At 39.0% G+C, this 23,115-nt stretch overlaps 1 protein-coding gene across 1 annotated transcript in view; it reads left to right on the forward strand.

Annotated features, from left to right (window-relative positions):
• DGKK (diacylglycerol kinase kappa) overlaps positions 1-23,115 on the forward strand; it is a 252,654-nt gene that overhangs the window by 18,881 nt on the left and 210,658 nt on the right. The window contains exon 2 of the mRNA XM_056128612.1: positions 1,892-1,972. Within this exon, the coding sequence (XP_055984587.1) occupies positions 1,892-1,972 (81 nt within the window). The remainder of the gene's footprint in view (positions 1-1,891; positions 1,973-23,115) is intronic.

A 23,115-nucleotide genomic window follows, 5' to 3' on the forward strand; every position in this document is an offset into this window, starting at 1 on the left:
ATTATCTCTCTTGTGTTAAAATTAGAGTATATTCTCTATTTTAGATTCTATTTTGAAGTTTCTCACTCTTAATAATGTGTGAGAAATAGACACCTAGTAATGTGCCTTTAAAAATTACACACTTTCTTATTTCTCCCTATTCTTAGAATATTCAACTTTCAACTTAGTAGTTTTCTCTGCTTTTTTACTCAAACATAATTCATATTTATCACTCTACAATTATCTGATTCTACTGAATTTGTGCTGGGTAGACAAAAATAACAGGTGATTTATGAAAAATGAACTTAAAGCATAAAGTAGACAAATGGTGTTGGACCACTATCTTACATTATACACAAAAGTTATCTCAAAATGAATTAAAGACCCAAATACTTAAAATACATAAAAGAAAATATAGGTTAAAAACACACCTCTTTCAATGATATAAATTTCAGGGACATCTTCAATATTCAATTCTATTGGCATGAAAATCGAAAATAAAAGATGGGAGTATATCAAACTGAAAAGCTTTGATGCAAACTAAAATTACTAAAAATATTAATTATATTAATCGCAGAAAATATTTTGTAGACCATTCATAAGATAAAATGTTAATATCCAAAATTTATAAGGAACACACAAAACTCAACATAAAAACAAACAATGTCACAAAAAAGGGGGAGAGGAAACAGAACAAACGTTTTTCCAAAGACATACAGATGACTACAAAAAAGTTTAAAATGGCACATAACAATTCTCACCATCACTGAATATCAGTGAAATGCAATTAACAGAACACTGAGATATCACCTTATACCACTGAGAATGACATTATCAGAAAAATGCAGAATAAACAAGTGCTAACATGGATAGAGGAAAGGATCCCTTGTACAGATGGTAGGAATATAAATGGGTTCGATTTTAGTGGAAAACAATTTAGAAATTTCTCGATTTGCTCGAGCGGGCCCAGTAACGTCTCCATTGGAGACTTTGTTGTTACTGTGTCTGGCATATCGAATACTCTCGGTAGCTTGCCGGGCTCTCCAAGAGGGGCGGAGGAATCGAACTCGGGTCAGCCATGTTGGCCGCATGTAAGGCGAACGCCCTACCCGCTGTGCTATCGCTCCAGCCCTGATATTAAAATTAGAAATAGCTTTGTTTTTGAACTAATGGTGGAGAGGCTAGAATATTCAGGGAAAGGGATGTAAAGGCTTATTTCAGGAGTCAACCACCAATTTTTACTCAAACCCCAACTTATATAGAAATGGAAAGGAGACCTGAAAGTGAGGATTGAAATCAGGCCAAAGATCAATATTATACAAGAACAACTGTCCTTGCCCTAAAGCCTAAATATAAGGAAAGTTTGTTCTCAGCTTACCCTTCCTCTAAAACCTAACTCTCACTTTGTTTATGTATTCAGACAAGATAGTGTACCACACAGAACCAGTCCATGAGGGATTTTGTTGCTCATTCCGGTATTCATTGGTCTACAACCCACCCTTGCTATCTGTTAGTTCCTCATAGAAACCCCTTCTTATAACCAGGCAGACAAAAACCTTCCAACACACCACTTGTTGCCAATAAAGTTCTTCCCCAACCTGTCAGAAAAACAAAACCAAAAAGCTACACATGATCCAAAATTTTTGCTCTTTGGTATCTATCCCATGAACACAAAAGCACTAATCTTAAAAGATATGTGAAGGGGCTGGAGTGATAGCACAGGGGGTAGGGTGTTTGCCTTGCACCTGGCGACCCAGGTTCGATTCCTAGCATCTTGGGTGGTCCTCTGAGCACTACTAGGAGTAATTCCTGAGTACAGAGCCTGGAGTAACGCCTGTGCATCGCCAGGTGTGATTCCCCCCCAAAAAGGATATGTGGATAGCTATGTTGATTTTGTCACTATTTAAAACAGCCAAGATCTGCAAACAAACACATTGGGTGGGAATATTTCCACTCGGATTCTCGGCTGCAGAACGGCGGCGGCGGTTCTGGGGTAAGCTCAGCCACACACTGACCCGGACCCCCGCCGCAGACATGGCTCCCCACGCTTTGTGAAGGCTTCTGGGGAGGTCCGGCACTGCGGAGGGTGGGCGACACAGGACACACCAGCCCATCCATCCTTCTCTTCCCGTCTCAACCCATGCCGGTGGGGCCCTGGCCCGAGGATCCAAGTCGGGATTCCGGGCCCGGCTCAACCATGGGATGCACCCCCGACTGGGACCCCCCAAATATCCACTCCGGCGGCATGTTTACCCCAATCTGGTACCGGGAGCGCCGCAAGCAGCAATACTGCACACACAGACCTGTCCCTGCGTGAGACCCCCGGTTCAAGGCATTTCCAAACTACATCATTTGATTTTCCTTCCTTTATAAATCTATAGCACTTGACTCTTGATTCCACATGCTGTAATCCAGTCATATTTTTCCTTATGTTGTATTGTAGAAGTTTTGTCTTCTGAGACAACAAACTTCACATCTGACTCTGTTATTTCCACACCAACCAGCAAAGGACTAGGGACCTATCAAGTCTTTAATGAACACCTTCAAATATTTATATTTATTTTACAAGGATATAATTTTCCATAAGTTTTATTATTATAATGTTGCCACATCACATCCACTATAAAAGTGGTAATAAACTTTTGCTACTGTTTTTTCCTTATCTAAGTGAAGGTGATAAAAAGTAAGGCCCAAAAGATTTTATTAGGAATCAGAGGCAACAGGCTGGAGCTATAGCACAGTGGGTAGGGTGTTTGCCTTGCATGCGGCTGAGCTGGGTTCGATTTCCAGCATCCAATATGATCCTTTGAGCACCGCCATGACTATTTCCTGACTGCTGAGCCAAGTGTGATCCAAAAAGAAAAAAATCAGAGGAAATATTTAAGCTCAGGGCTCCAAAATATCCCTTATGAACATCAGGTTAGTTAATAAAAACGTTTTCAAAATATTTCTCAACCCCAGTAATAATCTACTCCAAAATGGTGTAATATGGGCCACCTCCCACCTTAAATCTGAGGAAATGCACTGGATTAAGATTAGACAGGTTCTCAGTGGTCCTGATGGTTGCTTTTTAAAAGAGCTAAACGTTTTTTAGGTGTTAATAATAATTGCCTGATTGTTTTTTGGGTTTCCATCTTGTTAATCTCTGCTCTGAATTTTATTATTTGCTTCCTCCTGTTCGGATTGGGCTCATTTTGTTGGTCATTGTACACGCTCTTAAGATGTGAGGTTAGGTTACTTATGTAGGCTTGCTCTTCCTTCCTGAGCAATGTTTGTAGAGCTATAAACTCTTAACACCGCTTTTGCTATGTCCCATAAGTTTTGGTAACTCGTGTCCTCATTTTCATTCATTTCCAGGAATCTATTGATTTCCTCTTTGATTTCCTTTCTAAGCCACTCCTCCAAAAGTGAACTGTTTAATTTCCAGGTGTTTGATTTAGTTTTCTGTTTGTGTGTGTGATTTACTTGTAATTTCAGTGCATTATGGTCTGAGAAGATTGTTGATACAATCTCTATCCTTTTACTTTCATGGAGGTATGTTTTGTGGCTCAGCATGTGGTATATCTTGGAGAATGTTCCATGCACACTTGAGAGAATGTGTATTCAGTTTTTTGAGGGTGAAGTGTCCTGTATATATCTATTAAGTCCCTTTCTTCCATTTTTCCCTCAGATGAAGTATGTCCTTGCTAAGCTTAAATCTGGTTGATCTAACAAGAGGGGATAAAGTGGTGTTGAAGTCTCCCACTAGTATTGTGTGGCTATCAATGTCTTTCTCCAAGTCTATGAGTAGTTGATTTAAGTATTTTGCTGGTCCCTCATTAGGTGCATATACAGTAAGTATTTAAAGTTCTTCCTGTTGTACAGATCCCTTGAATAATAAGAAATGGCCTTCACTATCTCTTGTGACCTTCAATCTTAAAGTGGTCTGATACTAAGATGGCTATCCCAGCTTTCTTATAGGGGTTGTTTGCCTGTAGGATTTTTTCCAGCCTTTTAATTTAATCCCGTGTTTATTTTGACTATTGAGATGTGTCTCTTGCAGGCAGCAGAATGTTGGGTTCAATTTTCTAATCCATCCTGCCACTCTGTGTCTTTTAATTGGTACGTTTAGCCCATTGACATTGAGAGAGATTATTGTTATGGAGTTTTGTGTCACTTTTATGTTGAAATTTGATGTATTTGAGGGACCTGTATTGTCTTAAAGTAGCCCATTTAATTGTTCTTGTAACCATGGTTTTGAGACTATGAAGTTCCTGATGAAGTCACGAAATTTACATACAAGTGGTACTACATGGAAAGTATCATGCTAAGCGAAATGAGTCAGAAAGAGAGTGACAGACATAGAAAGATTGCATTCATCTGGGGAACATAAAGTACAAAATTGGAGACTAACACCCAAGAGTGGCCGAGATTAGCACCAGGAGGTTCACTCCATGGCTTAGAGGTCAGCTGCATGTGCTGGGGGAAAAGGCAGCTCAGATAGAGAAGGGAGCACCAAATAAAGGGTGTTGGGAGAATCCTCCCAGGATGGGAGATGCATGCTGAAACTAGACTACAGACTGAACATGATTGCCACTCAATGCCTCTTTTGCAAACCGCAGCACCCAAAAGGAGAGAGAGAACAAAAGGGAATGCCCTGCCACAGAGGCAAGATGGGATGTGGGGGATGGGGGGAGGGGAACTGGGATTAGTGGTGGTGGAAAATGGGCACTGGTGGAGGGATTGGTACTCATACATTGTATAATTGAAACCCAAGAACAAAAATTTGTATGTCTACAACTGTACCTTATGGCATTTCATTAATAAAAAAAATTGCCTGGGCTTAATAAGATCAGGATTTCTAGATATTCTCCAATTATTATGAGATTTAAAAGCACACCAGTCTAGTGGTTTGAGGTCAGAATGGCATTTTGAGAGACTGATACTTCTGTATCTGTTCCTCTGTTATTCGAGGTAAAGGTTTTAACCTATCACTTCTTATTTATCCATTTGTAAATAAGCATATTTTGTACCACACAGTATCTAGTAAGCATTTTATAATTCTAGGTGCAAAAATATTTTATTTATTTATTTATTTATTTTTCTTTTTATTTTTTTATTAGTGAAACACCACGATGTACAGTTATAGAATTACAAAGTTTTGTGCTTAGGTTTCAGTTATATAATGATCACGTACACATCCCTCCACCAGCGCGCATCATCCACCACCACAGGTCTCAGCATCCCTCCCACCCCCTATCCCCCCAATCCCACCCTGCCTGTGTGGCAGGCATTCCCTTTTGTTTTCTATCTCTCTTTTTGGAATCTGTGGTTTGTAAGAGAGGCATTGAGTGGCAATCATGTTTGGTCTGTAGTCTACTTTCAGCATGATTCTCCCATCCTGGGAGGATCCTTCCAAGACCCTTTATTTGGTGCTCCCTTCGCTATCTGAGCTTCCTTTTCCCCTAGCACGTGTGGCTGGCCTCCAAGTCATGGAGCAAAATTACTGGTACTAGTCTCAGCCACTCATGGGTGTCCAATTATGTTACTTTATGTTACCCAGATGAATGCAATCTTTCTTTGTCTATCCCGCTTTTTAAAAAAATTTTTCTTATTAGTGAAACACCATGAGGTACAGTTGTAGATTTACAAATTTTTATGCTTGGGTTTCGTTTATACACTGATCAAATACCCACCCTTCCATCAGTGCCCACTTTCTGCCACCATGGATAGTATCCCTCTCCCCCATCCCCCCCATCCCACCCTGCCACTGTGGCAGGGCATTCCCCCCTGTTCTCTCTATCCTTTTGGGTGTTGTGGTCAGCAAAAGAGGCATTGAGTGGCAAACATGTTCAGTCCATAGTCTACTTTCAGTCTGCATCTCCTCTCCTGGGAGTATCCTCTAAACACCCTTTATTTGGTGCTCCCTTCTCTATCTGAACTGCACTTTCCCCTAGAATACCCGGCTGGCCTCTAAGCTATGGAGTAATCCTCCTGGTGTTGATCTCAGCTATTCTTGGGTATTAATCTCATATTTTGTTATTTTATATCCCCCAGATGAATGTAATCTTTCTATGTCTATCCCTCTCTTTCTGACTCATTTCGCTTAGCATGATACTTTCCATATTGTACCACTTGTATGTAAATTTCATGACTTCATCTTTTCTAAGAGTTACATAGTACTCCATTGTGTAGATGTACCAAAGTTTCTTTAACCAGTCATCTATTCTTGGGCACTCAGGTTTCTTCCAGTTTCTGGCTATTTTAAAGAGTGCTGCAATGAGCAAACAAGTGCAGATGTCACTTCGACTATACATTTTTGCCTCTCTGGGATATATTCCCAGAAGTGGTATTGCTGGGTCAAATGGGAGCTCAATTTCTAAGTTTTTGAGAAACGTCCATAATGTTTTCCAAAAGGGCTGAACCAGTCGGCATTCCCACCAGCAGTGGAGGAGTGTCCCTTTCTCGCCACATCCACGCCAGCATCGGTTGCTTTTGTTCTTTTGAATGTGGGCCAGACTCTGAGGTGTGAGATGATATCTCATTGTGGTTTTGATATGCATCTCCCTGATGATTAATGATGTAGAGCATTTTCTCATGTGCTTTTTTGCCATTCGGATATCTTCTTTGAGAAAGTTTCTGTTCATTTCATTGCCCCATTTTTGATGGGGTTGGACGTTTTCTTCTTGTGGAGTTCAACCAGTACTTTGTATATCCTTGATATCAACCCCTTGTAAGATGTGTATTCGGCGAATATTCTTTCCCATTCTGTAGACTGTCTTTGTATTTTGGTCACTGTTTCTTTGGAGGTGCAGAAGCTTCTTAGTTTAAGATAGTCCCATTTATCTATCTCTGCTTTCACTTGCTCAGCCAGTGGCATGTCATCTTTGAAAATACCATTAGCCTCAATGTCATGGATGGTTTTGACAACTTTGTCTTCAATGTACCTTATGGTTTCTGGTCTGATGTTGGGGTCTTTAATCCATTTTAATCTTACTTTTGTACATGGTGTTAAGCAGAGTTCTGAGCCCATTTTTTTTACATGTAGCCATCCAGTGATGCAAGCACAATTTGTTAAAGAGGGTTTCCTTACTCCACTTCACATTTCTTGCACCTTTATCAAAGATTAGATGATCATATGATTGCGGGGAGATGTCGGTGTATTCAACCCTGTTCCACTGGTCTGCAGTTCTGCCTTTGTTCCAGTACCATGCTGCTTTGATAATTACTGCTTTGTAGTAAAGTTTGATGTTAGGGAGTTTGATTCCTCACATTTTCTTTTTCCCAAGAATTGCTTTAGCTATTCGTGGGGGCTTATTGTTCCATATAAATTTCAGGATTGTTTGCTCCATTTCTTTGAAGAATGTCATGGGTATCCTTATAGGGATTGCATTGAATTTATACAATGCTTTTGGTAGTATTGCCATTTTTGACAATGTTAAGTCTCCCGACTTAAGCAGGGCATATCTTTCCATTTCATCATGTCCTCTTTTATTTCCTGAAGTAGCGTTTTGTAGTTTTCTTTGTACAGGTCATTTACTTCTTTAGTTAAGCTGATTCCAAGGTACTTGATTTTCTGGGGCACAATTGTGAACGGGATTGTTTTTTTCATGTAGCTTTCCTCTCTCTCACTGTTTGCCTATAGGAAAGCCATGGACGTTTGGGTATTGATTTTATAGCCTACAACTTTACTATATGAGTCTATTGTTTCTAGTAGTTTTTTGGTGGAGGTTATTGGGTTGTCAAGTATAGTATCATATCATCTGCGAATAGTGAGAGCTTGATTTCTTCCTTTCCTACCTGAATGCCCTTAATATCTTTTTCTTGCCTAATAGCTATTGCAAGTACTTCCAGTACTATATTGAAGAGCAGTGGAGAGAGTGGGCATCCTTGTCTCATCCCTGATCTTAGAGGGAAGGCTCACAGTTTTTCCCCATTGAGGATGATGCTTGCTGTAGGCTTGTGGTAGATGGCTTTAACTATGTTCAGGAAAGTCCCTCTATACCCATTTTGGCTAGGCTTTTCATCATAAAGGGTGCTGGATCTTATCAAATCCTTTCTCTGCATCTATTGATATGATCATATGGATTTTATCTTTTCTTTTGTTGATATGATGGATTATGCTGATTGATTTCCAGATGTTAAACCATCCTTGCATCCCTGGGATGAATCCTGCTTGGTCATGGTGTATGATCTTTTTGATGACCAGTTGGATTCTATTTGCTAGTAGTTTGTTGAGTATCTTTGCATCTGTGTTCATCAGGGATATCGGCCTGTAATTCTCTTTCTTTGTGGTGTCTCTGTCTGTTTTTGCTACCAGTGTGATATTTGCTTCGTAGAAACTGTTCGGAAGTGTTTTTGATATTTCAATTTCGTGTAAAAGCTTAAAGAGGATTGAGAGTAAGTCTTCTTTAAAGATCTGGAAGAATTCAAGGCCAGGGCTTTTGTGCTTGGGGAGACTACAGGACAGTTCATCCTCAAAAAGCTGAATACACAGTCTTCTCAAACGTACATGGAACATTCTCCAAGATAGACCACATGCTGAGCAACAAAATATACCTCCATAAATTTAAGAAGATAGAGATTGTAACAACAATCTTCTCAGACCACAATGCGCTTAAATTATAAGTAAATCACACACAAAAGCAGAAAACTAAATCAAACACCTGGAAATTAAACATTACTCTATTGAACAATGAGTGGCTTAGAAAGGAAATCAAAGAGGAAATCAAAAGATTCCTAGAAACGAACGAAAATGAGAACATGAATTACCAAAACGTATGGGACACAGCAAAAGCTGTCTTAAGAGGAAAGTTTTTAGCTCTACAATCATTCCTCAGAAAGGAGGAGTGAGCCCACATAAATAAACTAACCTCAGAGCTTAAGATCCTGGAGAAGGACCAACAAAAGGAGCACAACCCGAACAGGAGGAAGGAAATAATAAACTCAGAGCAGAGATTAATGAGATGGAAACCCAAAAAACAACCCGAAAGATCAATGAAACCAAGAGCTGGTTCTTCGAGAAAATTAACAAGATCGATAAGCCTCTAGCAAAACTCACAAAGAAAGGGAGAGAGAAAACCGTAATAAACCGAATCAGAAATGAAAAGGGGGTCATTCCAACAGAAACTACAGAAATACAAAGGATCCTCAGGGAGTACTTTGAGAAGCTTTATGCCACAGAACATCAAAACCTCGAGGAAATGGATAAATGCCTAGACTCCTACAGACTCCCAAGGCAGAACCAAGTAAACCTGGAATACCTGAACAGACCTATCACCATCAAGGAAATTGAAATGGTATCCCTCTCTTTATGACTCATTTCGCTTAACATTATACTTTCCATGTAGTACCACTTGTATGTAAATTTCATGACTTTATCTTTTCTGACAGCTACATAGTACTCCATTATGTAAATGTACCAAATTTTCTTTAACCAGTAATATGTTCTCAGGCACTCAGGTTTTTTTTCCAGATTCTAGCTATTGTAAAGTGTGCAGCAATGAACAAACAAGTGCAGATGTCACTTCGACTATATTTTTTGCCTCACTGGGATATATTCCCAGGAGTGGTATTGCTGGGTCAAATGGGATCTCAATTTCTAATTTTTGGAGAATTGTCCATACTGTGTTCCAAAAGGGTTGGACCAGTCAGCATTCCCACCACCAGTGAAGGAGGGTCCCTTTCTCGCCACATCCACGCCAACACTGCTTGCTTTTGTTCTTTTGGATGTGGGCCAGTCTCTGTGGTGTGAAATGATATCTTACTGTTGTTTTGATTTGCATCTCCGTGATGATTAATGACGTAGAGCGTTTTCTCATGTGCCTATTAGCCATTCGGATTTCTTCTTTGAGAAAGTTTCTGTTCATTTCCTCACCCCATTTTTTGATAGGTTTGGGTGTTTTCTTCTTGTGGAGTTCAACCAGTACATTGTATATCCTTGATATCAACCAATGTCAGATGTGTTTTTGGTGAATAATCTTTCCCATTATGTAGACTATATTTGTATTTTGTTCACTGTTTCTTTTGAGGTGCAGAAGCTTCTTAGTTTAAGATAACCCCATTTGTCTAACTCTGTTTTCACTTGCTTGGCCAGCGGCGTGGCAACATTGAAGATACCATTAGCTTCAATGTCATGGAGGGTTTTGCCAACTTTGTCTTCAATGAACTTTATGGATTCCGGTCTGATGTTGAGGTCATTAATTCATTTTGATCTTACTTTTGTACATGGCATTATGCAGAGATATGAGCCCACTTTTTTGCATGTAGCCATCCAGTTTTGCCAGCACCTTTTGTTAAAGAGGCATTCCCTGCTCCACTTCACTTTTCTTGACCCCTTATTGAAGATTAGGGGGAGTTGTCAGTATATTCAACTCTGTTCCATTGGTCTACAGTTCTGCCTTTGTTCCAGTACCATGCTGTTTTAATTATTACTGCTTTGTAGTAGAGCGTGACGTTAGGGAGGTTCATTCCTCCCATTTTCTTTTTCCCAAGAATTGCTTTAGCTATTCGTGGGGGCTTATTGTTCCATATAAATTTCAGGAGTGTTTGCTCCATTTCTTTGAAGAATGTCATTGGGTATCCTTATAGGGATCGTATTGAATTTGTACAGTGCTTTGGGAAGTATTACCATTTTGAAAATGTTAATTCTCCCCATCAATGAGCAGGGGATATTTTTCCATTTCCTTATGTCCTCTTTTATTTCCTGAAGTAGCGTTTTGTAGTTTTCTTTATACAGGTCCTTTACTTCCTTAGTTAAGCTGATTCCTCAATACTTGATTTTCTGGGGCACAGTTGTGAATGGGATTGTTTTCTTCATGTCACTTTCTTCTTTTTCACTATTTGCATCTAATAGGAAATCCATGGATTTTTGGGTATTGTTTTTATAGCCTGACACTTTACTATACAAGTTTATTGTTTCTAGGAGTTTCTTGGTAGAGGTTTTAGGGTTCTTTAAGTATAATATCATATCATCTGCCAATAATGAGAGCTTGATTTCTTCCTTCCATACCTGGATGCTCTTAATATCTTTTTCTTGCCTAATCGCAATTCCAAGTACTTCCAGTACTTTATTGAACAGTAGTGGAGAAAGTGAGCATACTTCTATCATCCCTGATCTTAGGGGGAAGGCTCTCAGTTTTTCCCCATTGAGGATGATGTTTCCTGTAGGTTTGTGGTAGATGACTTTAATTATATTGAGGAAAGTCCCCTATATCCCCATTTTGGTAAGGAATTTCATCATAAACGGGTAATGGATCTTGTCAAATGCTTTTTCTGCATCTATTGTTATGATGATATGATTTTATCTTTTCTTTTATTGATATGATGGATTATATTGATTGATTTCTGAATGTTGAACCATCCTTGCATCACCGCGATGAATCCCACTTGGTCATGGTGTATGATCTTTTTGATGAGTTGTTGAATTCTATTTGCTAGTATTTTGTTGATATTCTTCTCATCCGTGTTCATCAGGGATATCAGCCTGTAGTTTTCTTTTTCTGTTGTGTCTTTGTATCCTTTTGGTATTAGAGAGATAGGGCTCATAGTAACTTTTTGGGAGAGTTTCTGTTTTTTTTAATTTTCTGGAAAAGCTTGAGAAAAACTGTCAATAGGTCCTCTTTAAATGTTTGAAAAAATTCGCTGGTGAATCCATCTGGACCTGGGATTTTGTTTTTGGGAAGACTTTTGATTACAGTTTCAATTTCCTTGATGTGAATAGGTCTATTCAGGTACTTTATATATTCTTGATTCAGCTTTGGGAGATGATAGAAATCCAGCAATTTATCCATTTCTTCTAGGTTCTCTTGTTTCGTGGCATACAGACTTTCAAAGTAGTCTCTGATGAACTTTTGAATTTCTTTGGCTTCTGTTGTGATATCCCCATTCTTCTTTCTGATTAGATTTATTAAGGTTCTTTCTCTCTGTTTCTTTGTGAATGTTGCTAGTGGTTTATCTATCTTATTTATTTTCTCGAAGAACCCGCTCTTGGTTTCATTGATCTTTTGGATTGTTTCTTTGGTTTCCATATCATTGATTTCTGTCTAAGTTTTATGATCTCTTTTCTTTTTCCTGATTTGGGCTCCTTCTATTGATTCTTTTCTAAGATCTTGAGCTGTGAAGTCAGGTTGTTTCTTCTGTCCTGAGATATGGCTGCAGAGCTATAAACTTTCCCCTTAAAACGCCTTTCGCTGTATCTCATAATTTCTGGTAGCTCGTGTCTTCATTCTCATTTGTTTCCAAGTATCTTTTGATTTCGTCCTTGACTTTCTTCTTGATCCACTCGTTATTCAGCATTGAGTTGTTTAATTTCCAGGTTTTTGATTTGGTTCTCCGTGTCTGTGTGTGATTCACTTCTATTCTCAGTGCATCATGATCTGAAAAGATGGTTGATACTATTTCTATCTTCCTGATTCTATTTAGATATGTTTTGTGGCCTAGGACATGGTCTATTTTGGAATATGTTCCGTGTGCACTGCAAAAGAATGTGCATTATTTCTTTTGGGGATGTTAAGCCCTGTACAGGTCTATAAGTCCTTTCTCTTCCATTTCTTCTTTCAAAGCCAATCTTTTCGTGCTGAGTTTTGTTCTTGTTGATCTATCCAGAGTTGATAGGGCGATGTTGAAGTCTCCAGCTACTATTGTGTTGCTAGCAATGTCCTCCTTAAAATCTGTTAGCAGTTGTTTTAAATCTTTAGCTGTTCCCTCATTAGGTGCGTATAAATTTAAAAGTGTGATTTCTTCCTGTTGTACGTGTCCCTTGATGTAGAGAAAATAGCCTTCGCTGTCCCTTCTAATCTTTTTCCACGCGAAGTTAATGCTGTCAGATACTAGTATGACCACCCAGCTTTTTTGAGGGAGCTGTTTGCTTGCAGGAATGTTTTTCCATCCTTTGACTTTGAGTCTGTGTTTGCTCTGGCTGTTGAGATGAGTTTCTTGTAGGCAGCAGAATGTTGAGTTCTGTCTTTGAATGCATTTTGCCACTCTGTCTCTTAAATGGTGAATTTAGACCGTTGACATTGAGAGAGATTATTGTTATGGGGATTTGTGTCATCTTTCTGTAAGGGTCTGTTGTCATTGTAGGGTTTGTCTTTTCTTATAGTAGTCCATTTAGCCCTTGATTTAGGTTTGGTTTTGAGTCTATGAATTTCCTGAGCTGCTGTTTGTCTATAAAATAGTGTACCGTTCATTCGATTTTGAGTGAGTGTTTAGCCGGATAGACTATTCTTGGTGAAGCATTCATTTCAGTGAGTTTTTTCACTGTACCTTGCCACTGCCTTCGGGCTTGGAGGGTTTCGTCTGATAGATCTGCTGTGAATCTAAAGGGTGCTCCTTTGTATGTGATTTCCTTCTTTGACCTTGCTTCTTGCAGTATCGTATCTCTATTGATAACATCAATCATTCTAACTTTGATATGTCTTGGAGTGTTTTTGTTAGGATCTCTTTCTGGTGGTACCCTTCGGGCTCCTTGTACCTGAATGGCTGCATTGTGGAGCTCTGGGAATACTTCAGCAATGATTTGTTTCACCGTGTTTTTTTCATTGGGATTGTTTCCCTGAGCTTATGGTAGTCCAGTGATTCTAATGTTGTTCCTCTTGAAATCATCTCCTAGGACTCTAATTCTCTCTAGAGCTATTTCGAGGTCCCTTGCCACTGTGTGTTGTTGCCTGTTGGCTTGGTGCAGCTGATCTTCCAGCTCACTGATTTTCTCTTCAGCTGCGGTCATTCTACTGTTGAGAGAAGAGACTGAGTTTTTCATTTCATCTACGGAATCTTTTATTCGTAACATTTCTGCTTTCATTTCCTCGCATAATTTGTAGATTTTTTCTGCCATGTTACTGGATATCTGTCTGACTGTTTCACTGAGTTGATTGGACATCTTCATGACTTTGTATCTGAATTCTTTGTCTGAGAGGTACCTTAGGTTAGCAGTATCGATAGAGTCTTCTGGATTCTATTCGTTGTCCTCCCCATGTGGTGGGGATTTGCGTTGTTTCTTCATGTTGCGGTGTAGGTTGGGGATTAGGTTCCTTGGGGTCTAGGTTCCTTAGTATGGCTAAACTACCTGTGGCCACTCATTAGGCTGCCCATTGAAAACAGGCCACGCCCACCACCACAGAAGCCACGCCCAATTCTGAAGAGGCCACGCCCCCACGATAACCTGGGTTTGGGAGGAGATCATTGCATTTTGAGCGGTGAAGGGGGAAAGGCAGAGTCTCAGAGCTGTTTTTCTCCAGGCGTCTGTGAGGATGCCTCCGGTCTTGCAGGGAGAGATCCAAGTCCTGGGTTCAAGTACCGGTGGATGAACTCACCTGGGTTTGGAACAAGATCAGCACAGCGTGAATGGTGAAGTCGGAAAGGCAGAGTCTCAGAGCTGCTTTTCTCTAGGCGTCTGGGAGGACGCCTGGCGTCTTGCAGGCAAAGATATTTTAAAGCTTTGAAAATTCTTATAAGCTCTTTGTGCAGTTTCAAAATTACTATGGCTTCATTACAGCATAGATTTTTTTCATTTAAAACAAGTTTATTTAGACAGACTTAAGACTGCTTACTACTATTTTTAATAGTTGAAACTCAGTTCTATCTGCTTCCAATTTCATCTTTGCTACAGATGTATCATTTTGCATGCCACAGGTTTGTGGGTCACTGATATCCCAGAGTGGAGGGATATAAGTCAAGTTTAGAAGGACAATTTTCTATTTAGTTACTTCCCTTTGAAGACTGGACTTTATGGAAGGAAATAATACTTCATATAATTTAGAATAATACTTCTCTAGGGCCAAACTTTTGTTCAATGGTAGAATATGTGCCTTACATATGTGAGGCCCTGAGTTTGGTCCCCAGCACTACAATGATCCTTGAGCACACAGCTGTCTATGTCCCTAGAAGTCTTGGAGAATTGTTGGCCATAGCAACAATGCATAACTTAGCTTAACATTGAATCATCAGGTCCACACTGCTGAATTCAATTATCACCTGGAGTGACCCTGGATCCTCAAGAAGCATTGAGACTATCCCTTATAAAATATCACTTAAATTAAAGGGGTAATTATTTCTGTGGTTAAATTGTTGTGTTTGATAAGCACACACCTAAGAAGACAAGTAAATAATTATAGATGGTAGTACAGAGACTGGTAGTCTTCTGGAAAAAAATGTAGTAAATACAGCTTATGTTATCATTCTGCTATAGGATCAAGTTCTGTGTATAGATGACACTTAAATCTGAGCAAAGGAGCAAGATGAGAAATGTCAAAAGGTCATAAATGGGGGCTGGAGAAATAGCACGGCCGGTAGGGCATTTGCCTTGCATGCGGCCAATCTGGGTTCGATTCCCAGCATCCCATATGGTCGCCCAAGCACCGCCAGAAGTGATTCCTGAGTGCAAAGCCAGAGTAACCCCTAAGCATCGCCGGGTGTGACCCAAAAAGCAAAAAAAAAAAGTCATAAATGTCAATAAGTTTGATGGAAACTTGTTGAACAAGACCCAAGTTCCCATCAGACCTCCATTCCTAGAATTGACACTGTGTTGATTATAAATGGAATCTGGAAACTTGAGTAGATGATGAAGTGAGGTCATCAGAAGCCTAGAAGATCACTTACATGACACTCTGCAACATAGTATAATTTGAACTGCTCGAAGTTAATACAATATACAGTCATTATAATTAGGAAGTCTCAGAAATAGTATCATTTTACATACTGAGTCAAATTTTCTGTGATGGTCAGGGAATGTGGTGTCTTGAGAGGAGAATGAAAAGAAAAAGAAATGCCATGCCAACCTAGTTATTATCTCTATGCTAAAGTCAATCCTAGGTACTTGGACACAGAATGAGTGGAAGAAGTATAGGGAGTAAATTTAAGTAGTATACCTGAACTAATAAGAAGCTTCAATTCAAATAGGAGGTATTTAATCACTCTATACCTGATATGTATGAGAAAGTTAGACATCACACAATAAATAATAAACAATAGCACCAGAATAAACAATAGCGCCAGAATGATTGTAAACTGGCCCAGATCTTAAGGCAATGATATTTTATTGTCTTTTCTCTCAGGAATGTTTGTAAATGTACATGCTTCACTGCCATTTTTTTTTTTTGCTCAGAGGCAACACTGGATATCTGATCTCTGTCATGCATCTTTGTCTTAACTCAGATACAAGTTTGGAAAAAAACAAAGTAGTGGTCAACCTACCCTTTTCTCAGTATCTTCTAGCAGTGTCACTGTTAAAATCTGTCTTAGATATTTTAGCCTAAGTCTCCACCACATCAGAAACTTTCTTTGTAGGTTTGCTATAGGTCGTGTATGTGGATATCTCATTGCCTTCAGGAGAGTCATTTACAACTTCCACTTGAGGAAGAAGTTCACAGATATTACTTAGATGTGAGATATATATATATATATATCACAATCAATCAATCACAACTATCCTGTTATTCATCGATTGCCTCGAGCAGGCCCCAATAACGTCTCCTTCGTCCTAGCCCTGAGATTTTTTTTTAAAAGTGCCATATTCAAGGGTCTTTCAGAGTTAGGAGAGTGAGGCCCTTCATTGTTACTGGTATTTGGCATATTGGGTATGCCACGGAGAGTTTGCCAGACTCTGCCGTGTGGGCCAGTTATATTCGGTAGCCTGCCAGTTTGTCCAAAGTAGGAATGAGATGATAAGATGTCACACGGCCCCAAATGTGGCCGCCGCGCACTTCCAGGAGCTGAGTGTGATAATCTCTGGATCTTGGCCTTTGTTGGGGTTACACGGCAGTTGGTGGGTGTAACTGTCTAGCTACTGGCAGGTCCAGTCCCAAACCGTGCAGGCTTGGAGATCTCAGCCCTGGGTATATATATGTATAGATAGATATATAGCACAGCGGGTAGGGCGTTTGCCTTGCATGCAGCTGACACGGCCTACCAGAGTTCGATTCCTCCGCCCCTCTTGGAGAGCCCGGCAAACTACCAAGAGTATCTCGCCTGCACAGCAAAGCCTGGAAAGCTCCCTGTGATGCCAAACGGGATTCAATATGCCAAATACAGTAACAAGTCTCACAATTTTACTGGGCCCACTCGAGCAAATTGATGATCAATGGGAGGACAGTGACAGTGGCAATATATATATATATATATATATATATATATATATATATTCTTCTTGAACATTCTTGGGATGTTATCATAAGGGTAAATGCCTCTCGTGTTTTAGTGTTTTCAACATGTGATTTAGGTCTGGATAAGCTTCCCAGCAGCAACAATGAAGTAGCAGTTTCAACAAAGAAGAAAATTTATGCATTTTTCAAAATGTGAAACTAATTTAATAAGGATAGGTTGCTGCAGCTAAGGGCTGACAATAATGAACTTACCTCACCTTGCCCTGCTCTAAGAAAAGGCCCAATTAATCACTATAAGTAAAGTTGCCATTAATTTTATTCTATTTATTGTTTATAAGGGCCACTCTCAGTTATGCTTGGAGGCCACCAGGGTTACACTGCTCAGTTAAGGGGAAGGGATGAGGAGAAGCATGTGATGGTTAGAATTGAACATTTATACTATTATCGCTTGAGATATATCCCTGGTCCTGTAGTTAGTTCTAATATTCTGAAATTATTTTGTCAGGGTAAATAGAGAAACGCATCCTTAACCCTTCCAACTTAACAGTGTTTCTGGAGCAGTGAAAAAATTATTCATAGGGAGTTCTCCAGGTAGTCTATCATGGAGTAAGATGGAGACTTAGGTTATGTAAAATTCACCTTGGTTCACTGTTATGGTCCCAGACTCACAGTAGGCTCTTGATCTTCTGATTCACCTCTACTAAAAATCGTGACTACCCAGCGTTCATTACGAGCACTTGATAGCTATTCAGATATTACAAACTAGCGAATCTATTTTGAATTCCACCACCCGCTACTTCACCCCCTTCATACTTTATTGCATCAGTTTGAAACTTACTGTATACTTATGAACATTCATATAGATTTGCCCCTACTGTTATATGTGTTTTTTTCCTACCAGTGTTAATTACTGTTTCTGTGTAGATGTCCAGAATTATATTTATTAGTCAAGTACTGAGAGGCACATTCCCAGGAGAATTATTAGAGCAGTTTGTTTAGAAAGTATTTCCCACCCCCAGATGTCCTTAAGCAGATCAGGTGAATACAGAAAGGACCAATTCAACCCAAAGTTCCTTCAGGAGCACCCAAGAAGATGAAATAGTCTTTCAAATATATTAGGTATTTGGAACTAGGGAGAGTTGCGGATAGAGATGGAGGGCCTTCAACATGGAAGTACTGAGCTGGGGCTGGCGAGGGCAAGAATAGTAAAAGAGGACATAAAGGACTTTGGTCAAAAAGTACATCTGAGAAAAAGGACTTAGCTCCTTCCATATACTTAACTTCCCTTCAGTGTTTTGAAATTCCACACAAAACAGCTTTTGCATTTCAATTGCCTAGGTGGCCAGAGATCTATTTATTTTGCATTTAGCAAAGGGTCAAAGGAGCTTTGCTTATGGTTTTGATTAGAAGTTTCAAATAAACTTCAACTATCTTTATCTGGGGATAGGCTGTGTTAAAAGTGTTTCATTCAGTACTCAAGTTATCTTTATATCACCTTTTAGTTATTCCTTTGGGAGAAAGCACCATTTATATCTTGACAATTTTTCAAAAATAATACAGAAAAATCTGAGTTCCTACCCCTCATACCTGACGGAAAAATTTTCCCACTGGGAATTAAAGCAGATTACTTAGACTCTGTGAGATCTGGTCTCAACAAGTTAGTGTGCAAATAGTGGTATTGGTTAAATAGTGATTTAAACCAAGACAAGATGTCAAAGATCAAGTCCCAGTTTAAGGCACATTGTGTTTCAAAGACTGACAAATAGTCAGTGCCTAGTTATACTGAGATGTCATTTCATGGAATTTGATTATCATTATATGAAACTAGTGTCTTTCTGTAAGTTCCATTTTTTTTACTGAATAATAAATGATTCATGTTGGTATCTAATTAAGGTAGGAATATCAGGTCTCTATCATATAGGGTCTTGAACCTGGATTTCTATATAAGTATAAACTTTCTCTTCTAGATCCAAAATAATTTTAGATTTTTATTATATATTGACTGCAGAATTTCCACGGCAGAAATTTAATATTTATATATACATATATATTGCTCATACTTTTATATTTTTATAAATTGAGGATAATATACTTTGAAGGGAAAAGTAATTTTATGTTATTTCTCCTTCCTCAATCAAACATAATAAATTCTTGCTAGAAAATATTTTGTTGTATTATATGAAGCTCTAGGGACTGTTTACATAAATTATATAGTTATACATATATTATAATAATTATATACATGCAACAAAGTAAAATAGTTCTGGTTAGACCAGTTAACACACATACATCCAAGCCTCCATAGGCATAAATATAGTAGAAAGAACTTTATGGAAAATGTTCCCTATATGACAGGCATATAACAATGTGATACCAAAAGCATGAAGCACAAAATAAAAAATTAGAAATTGGACCTCATTAAAATATTAAATTGCTCTATGAAGAACCCTGTTAAGAAGATTATAAAGTATAGACTAGGAGAATTATTTTTAAATTACATGGGAAACTAAGGATTTGTATCTCGATCATATTATGAAACCTAACATTTCAACATTTAAAAGCAAAAGGAGGGTGGAGGAATAGTACCAGTGAGTAGAGAGCTTGCACTGCATATCATTGATCGAGGTTTGATTCCTGGTACCCCTACAGTTCCCTGAGCATCACCGAGAGTGATACTTGAGTGCAGAACCAGGGCCAAAATACAAAACAAAACAAAAATTAGAAAATGAGTAAAAGACATACACATGTATTTCATCTAGAGTATATAAAGACAGAAAATAAGTTCATGAAGAGATGTGCAATATCAATTGCCATTAGGTGAATGCAAATTAAGACCACAATAATACCATTACACATCTATTGGAATGCTAAAAAGAAAGTAGTGACAACACCAGATGCTGAAGATTAGAGAAACTAGATTACTTATCTATTACCAGTGGGTGTGTAAAATGGAATAAGCACCATGCACAATCAATTGACGGTGTATTTGGAAGGGTGTGTGTGTGTGTGTGTGTGTGTGTGTGTGTGTGTGTGTGAGGTGTGGTCTGACCAGAATTCCTACTGGGGAATCCAGGCGTAGGTTCGGCACAAAAGCCGGAGGATGCAATGCTTTATCCACAGCATCCGGACTACGCTAGCAATCTCCAGGATCACACCCTATGGTGCTCAGAAACCTTGAAGACTACACTCAGGACTGTTCAGAGGATTATCTGGCCCTTCAAATTGAACCCAGGTTGGGTGTATGCCAGGAATGTGCCAAATGACTGTTCTGTCTCCTGGCCCTTGACAGTGTCTTTTACAAGTAAAAGAAGAATTTACTACATCCGCCCCTCTCGAGAACCCGGCAAGCTACCGAGAGTATCTCGACCGCACGGCAGAGCCTGGCAAGCTACCCGTGGTGTACTCCATATGCCAAATACAGTAATAACAAAGTTTCCAATGGAGACGTTACTGGGCCCGGCTCGAGCAAATCGATGAACAAAGGGAGGACAGTGACAGTGACCTAGTGGTTGTCCTCAAAACTTATTTTTACACAGTAACAATACATATATATGTTTGTAACAGTTTTATTCATAACTGTAAAATCTAAAACTTCCCAAATGTTTTTCCATGGATGGTTAAACAAACAAACAAACATGCCATGGGATGTTACTCAGCAGTGCTACTCTTACAAATTTGATAAAAGTGATTGAGATTAAGAGCCAAATTTGGTTTTTTTTCCTTCAGTTTTTATTAGTGAAACACCATGAGGTACAGTTGTAGACTTACAAATTTTTGTGCTTGGGTTTCAGTTATATAATGATCGAATACCTATCCCTCCACCAGTGCCCATTCTCCACCACCACCAGTCCCAGTATCCCTCCCACCCCCCTTTACCCCATCCCCCATCCCACCCTACCACGGTGGTAGGGCAATCCCTTTTGTTATCTATCTCCTTTTGAGTGCTGTGGTTTGCAAAAGAGATATTGAGTGGCAATCTTGTTCGGACTATAGTCTACTCTCATCACGCATTTCCCATCCTGAGAGGAACCTCCCAACACTCTTTATTTGGTGCTCCCTTTTCTGTCTGAGCTGCATTTTCCCCTAGCATGTGCGGTTGTCCTCAAAGCCATGGAGTAACCCACCTGGTACTTATCTCGGCTATTCTTGGGTGTTAGTCTCCTATTTTGTTACTTTATGTTACCCAGATGAATGCAATCTTTCTATGTCTATCCCTCTCTTTCTGACTCATTTCACTTAGCATGATACTTTCCATGTAGTACCACTTGTATGTAAATTTCATGACTTCATCCTTTCTGACAGCTACATAGTATTCCATTGTGTAGATGTACCCAAGTTTCTTTAACCAGTCATCTGTTCTCGGGCACTCAGGTTTTTTCCAGATTCTAGTTATTGTAAACGGTGCTGCAATGAACAGACAACTGCAGATGTCGTTTCGACTATACTTTTTTTGCCTCTCCGGGGTATATTCCCAGGAGTGGAATTGCTGGATCAAATGGGAGGTCAATTTCTAGTTTTTTGAGAATTGTCCATACTGTTTTCCAGAAGGGCTGAACCAGTTGGCATTCCCACCAGCAGTGAAGGAGGGTCCCTTTCTCACCACATCCGCGCCAGCACAGGTTGCTTTTGTTCTTTTGGATGTGGGCCAGTCTCTGTGGTGTGAAATGATATCTCATTGTTGTTTTGATCTGCATCTCCCTGATGATTAATGATGTAGAGCATTTTCTCATGTGTATTTTAGCCATTCGAATTTCATCTTTGATGAAGTTTCTGTTCATTTCGTCACCCCATTTTCTCATAGGGTTGGATGTTTTCTTCTTGTGGAGTTCAACCAGTACTTTGTATCTCCTTGATATCAGACTCCTGTAGGAAAAAAAAGGAATACCCTGCCACAGAGACAGGGTGGGGTGGGGGGATGGGGGGTGGGAGGGATACTGGGATCCGTGGTGTTGGGAAATGGGCACTAGTGGAGGGATGGGTATTTGATCATTGTATAATTGAAACCCAAGCACAAAAAATTGTAAGTCTACAACTGTACCTCATGGTGTCTCACTAATAAATTTTTTTTAAAAAAAGAGCCAAATTTTGAAGGATGCATACTGAATGATTCAATTCATGCAACATTTTTAAGTAATATGAGAATAGTGAACAGATTTTTGGATGCTAGTGGTTAAGTACGAAATGACAGAGAAACTAGATGTAATTATAAAGAAGTAATATACAAAGGATGATTCTTATGGTAATGTAGCAGTCTACAGCTGTACTTTCATCATGTGTGTAAAAATTTAGTGTGACAAATTTGTAGAGATCCACACACACGGAAACATATAACTGGTGAAATATGAATAAGCTTAATGGATTGCATCAATTTCAATATTCTGTTTTAATATTTTATACTCTAGTTATTTAGAGAAGATAACACTGTGGACGGTTGGTGATAGAGGCACAAAAACTTTCTGTACATATGTTTGTACCTGCTTGTGAATCTATAATTATTTGAAAAATATTTTTCGAACCTAAGAACTACTTTTTGGATGCTGTGTATTTTTTTAAACATTAGGGAATAATTAATTTCTTCACCTTGCATGTTAAATAATAGCTTACATTAAAAATTAATGGCCTATCTTTTGTGCCAAAATCTAACTCAGTATGTGTCTGAAAGCTACATAAACTACTTTAATATAAAAATATTAACCTTTTAATGTAGGATGTGACAGTAAAAATGGAAAGGATCTGAACACAAAGGAATTTAAAATATAATTGAATAATTTAATAGGGTTGTTTGTTTAGGATTTCACTAAGATCAGTCCTTAGTTGGTGTGGTTAATCAAAACGTCTGATTTGATAGAGTATTAATTAAAACACCATTAGCATTTTTGTATATATTTTGATTTGGGGAACATGCTCAACTATGCTGAGGGCTTACTTCTGATTCTGCTCTTATGGATCACTCATATAGGCTCAAGGGACTTTATTTGTTGTCAGAATCAAACGTGTCTGCAAAGCAAGTCAAGCACTTTACCTTCTGTACTGTACAACCTCTCCAGTTAATCATATT

This window comes from Sorex fumeus, unplaced genomic scaffold (assembly GCF_029834395.1).
Source record: "Sorex fumeus unplaced genomic scaffold, SorFum_2.1 ptg000065l, whole genome shotgun sequence".
NCBI lineage: Eukaryota > Metazoa > Chordata > Mammalia > Eulipotyphla > Soricidae > Sorex > Sorex fumeus.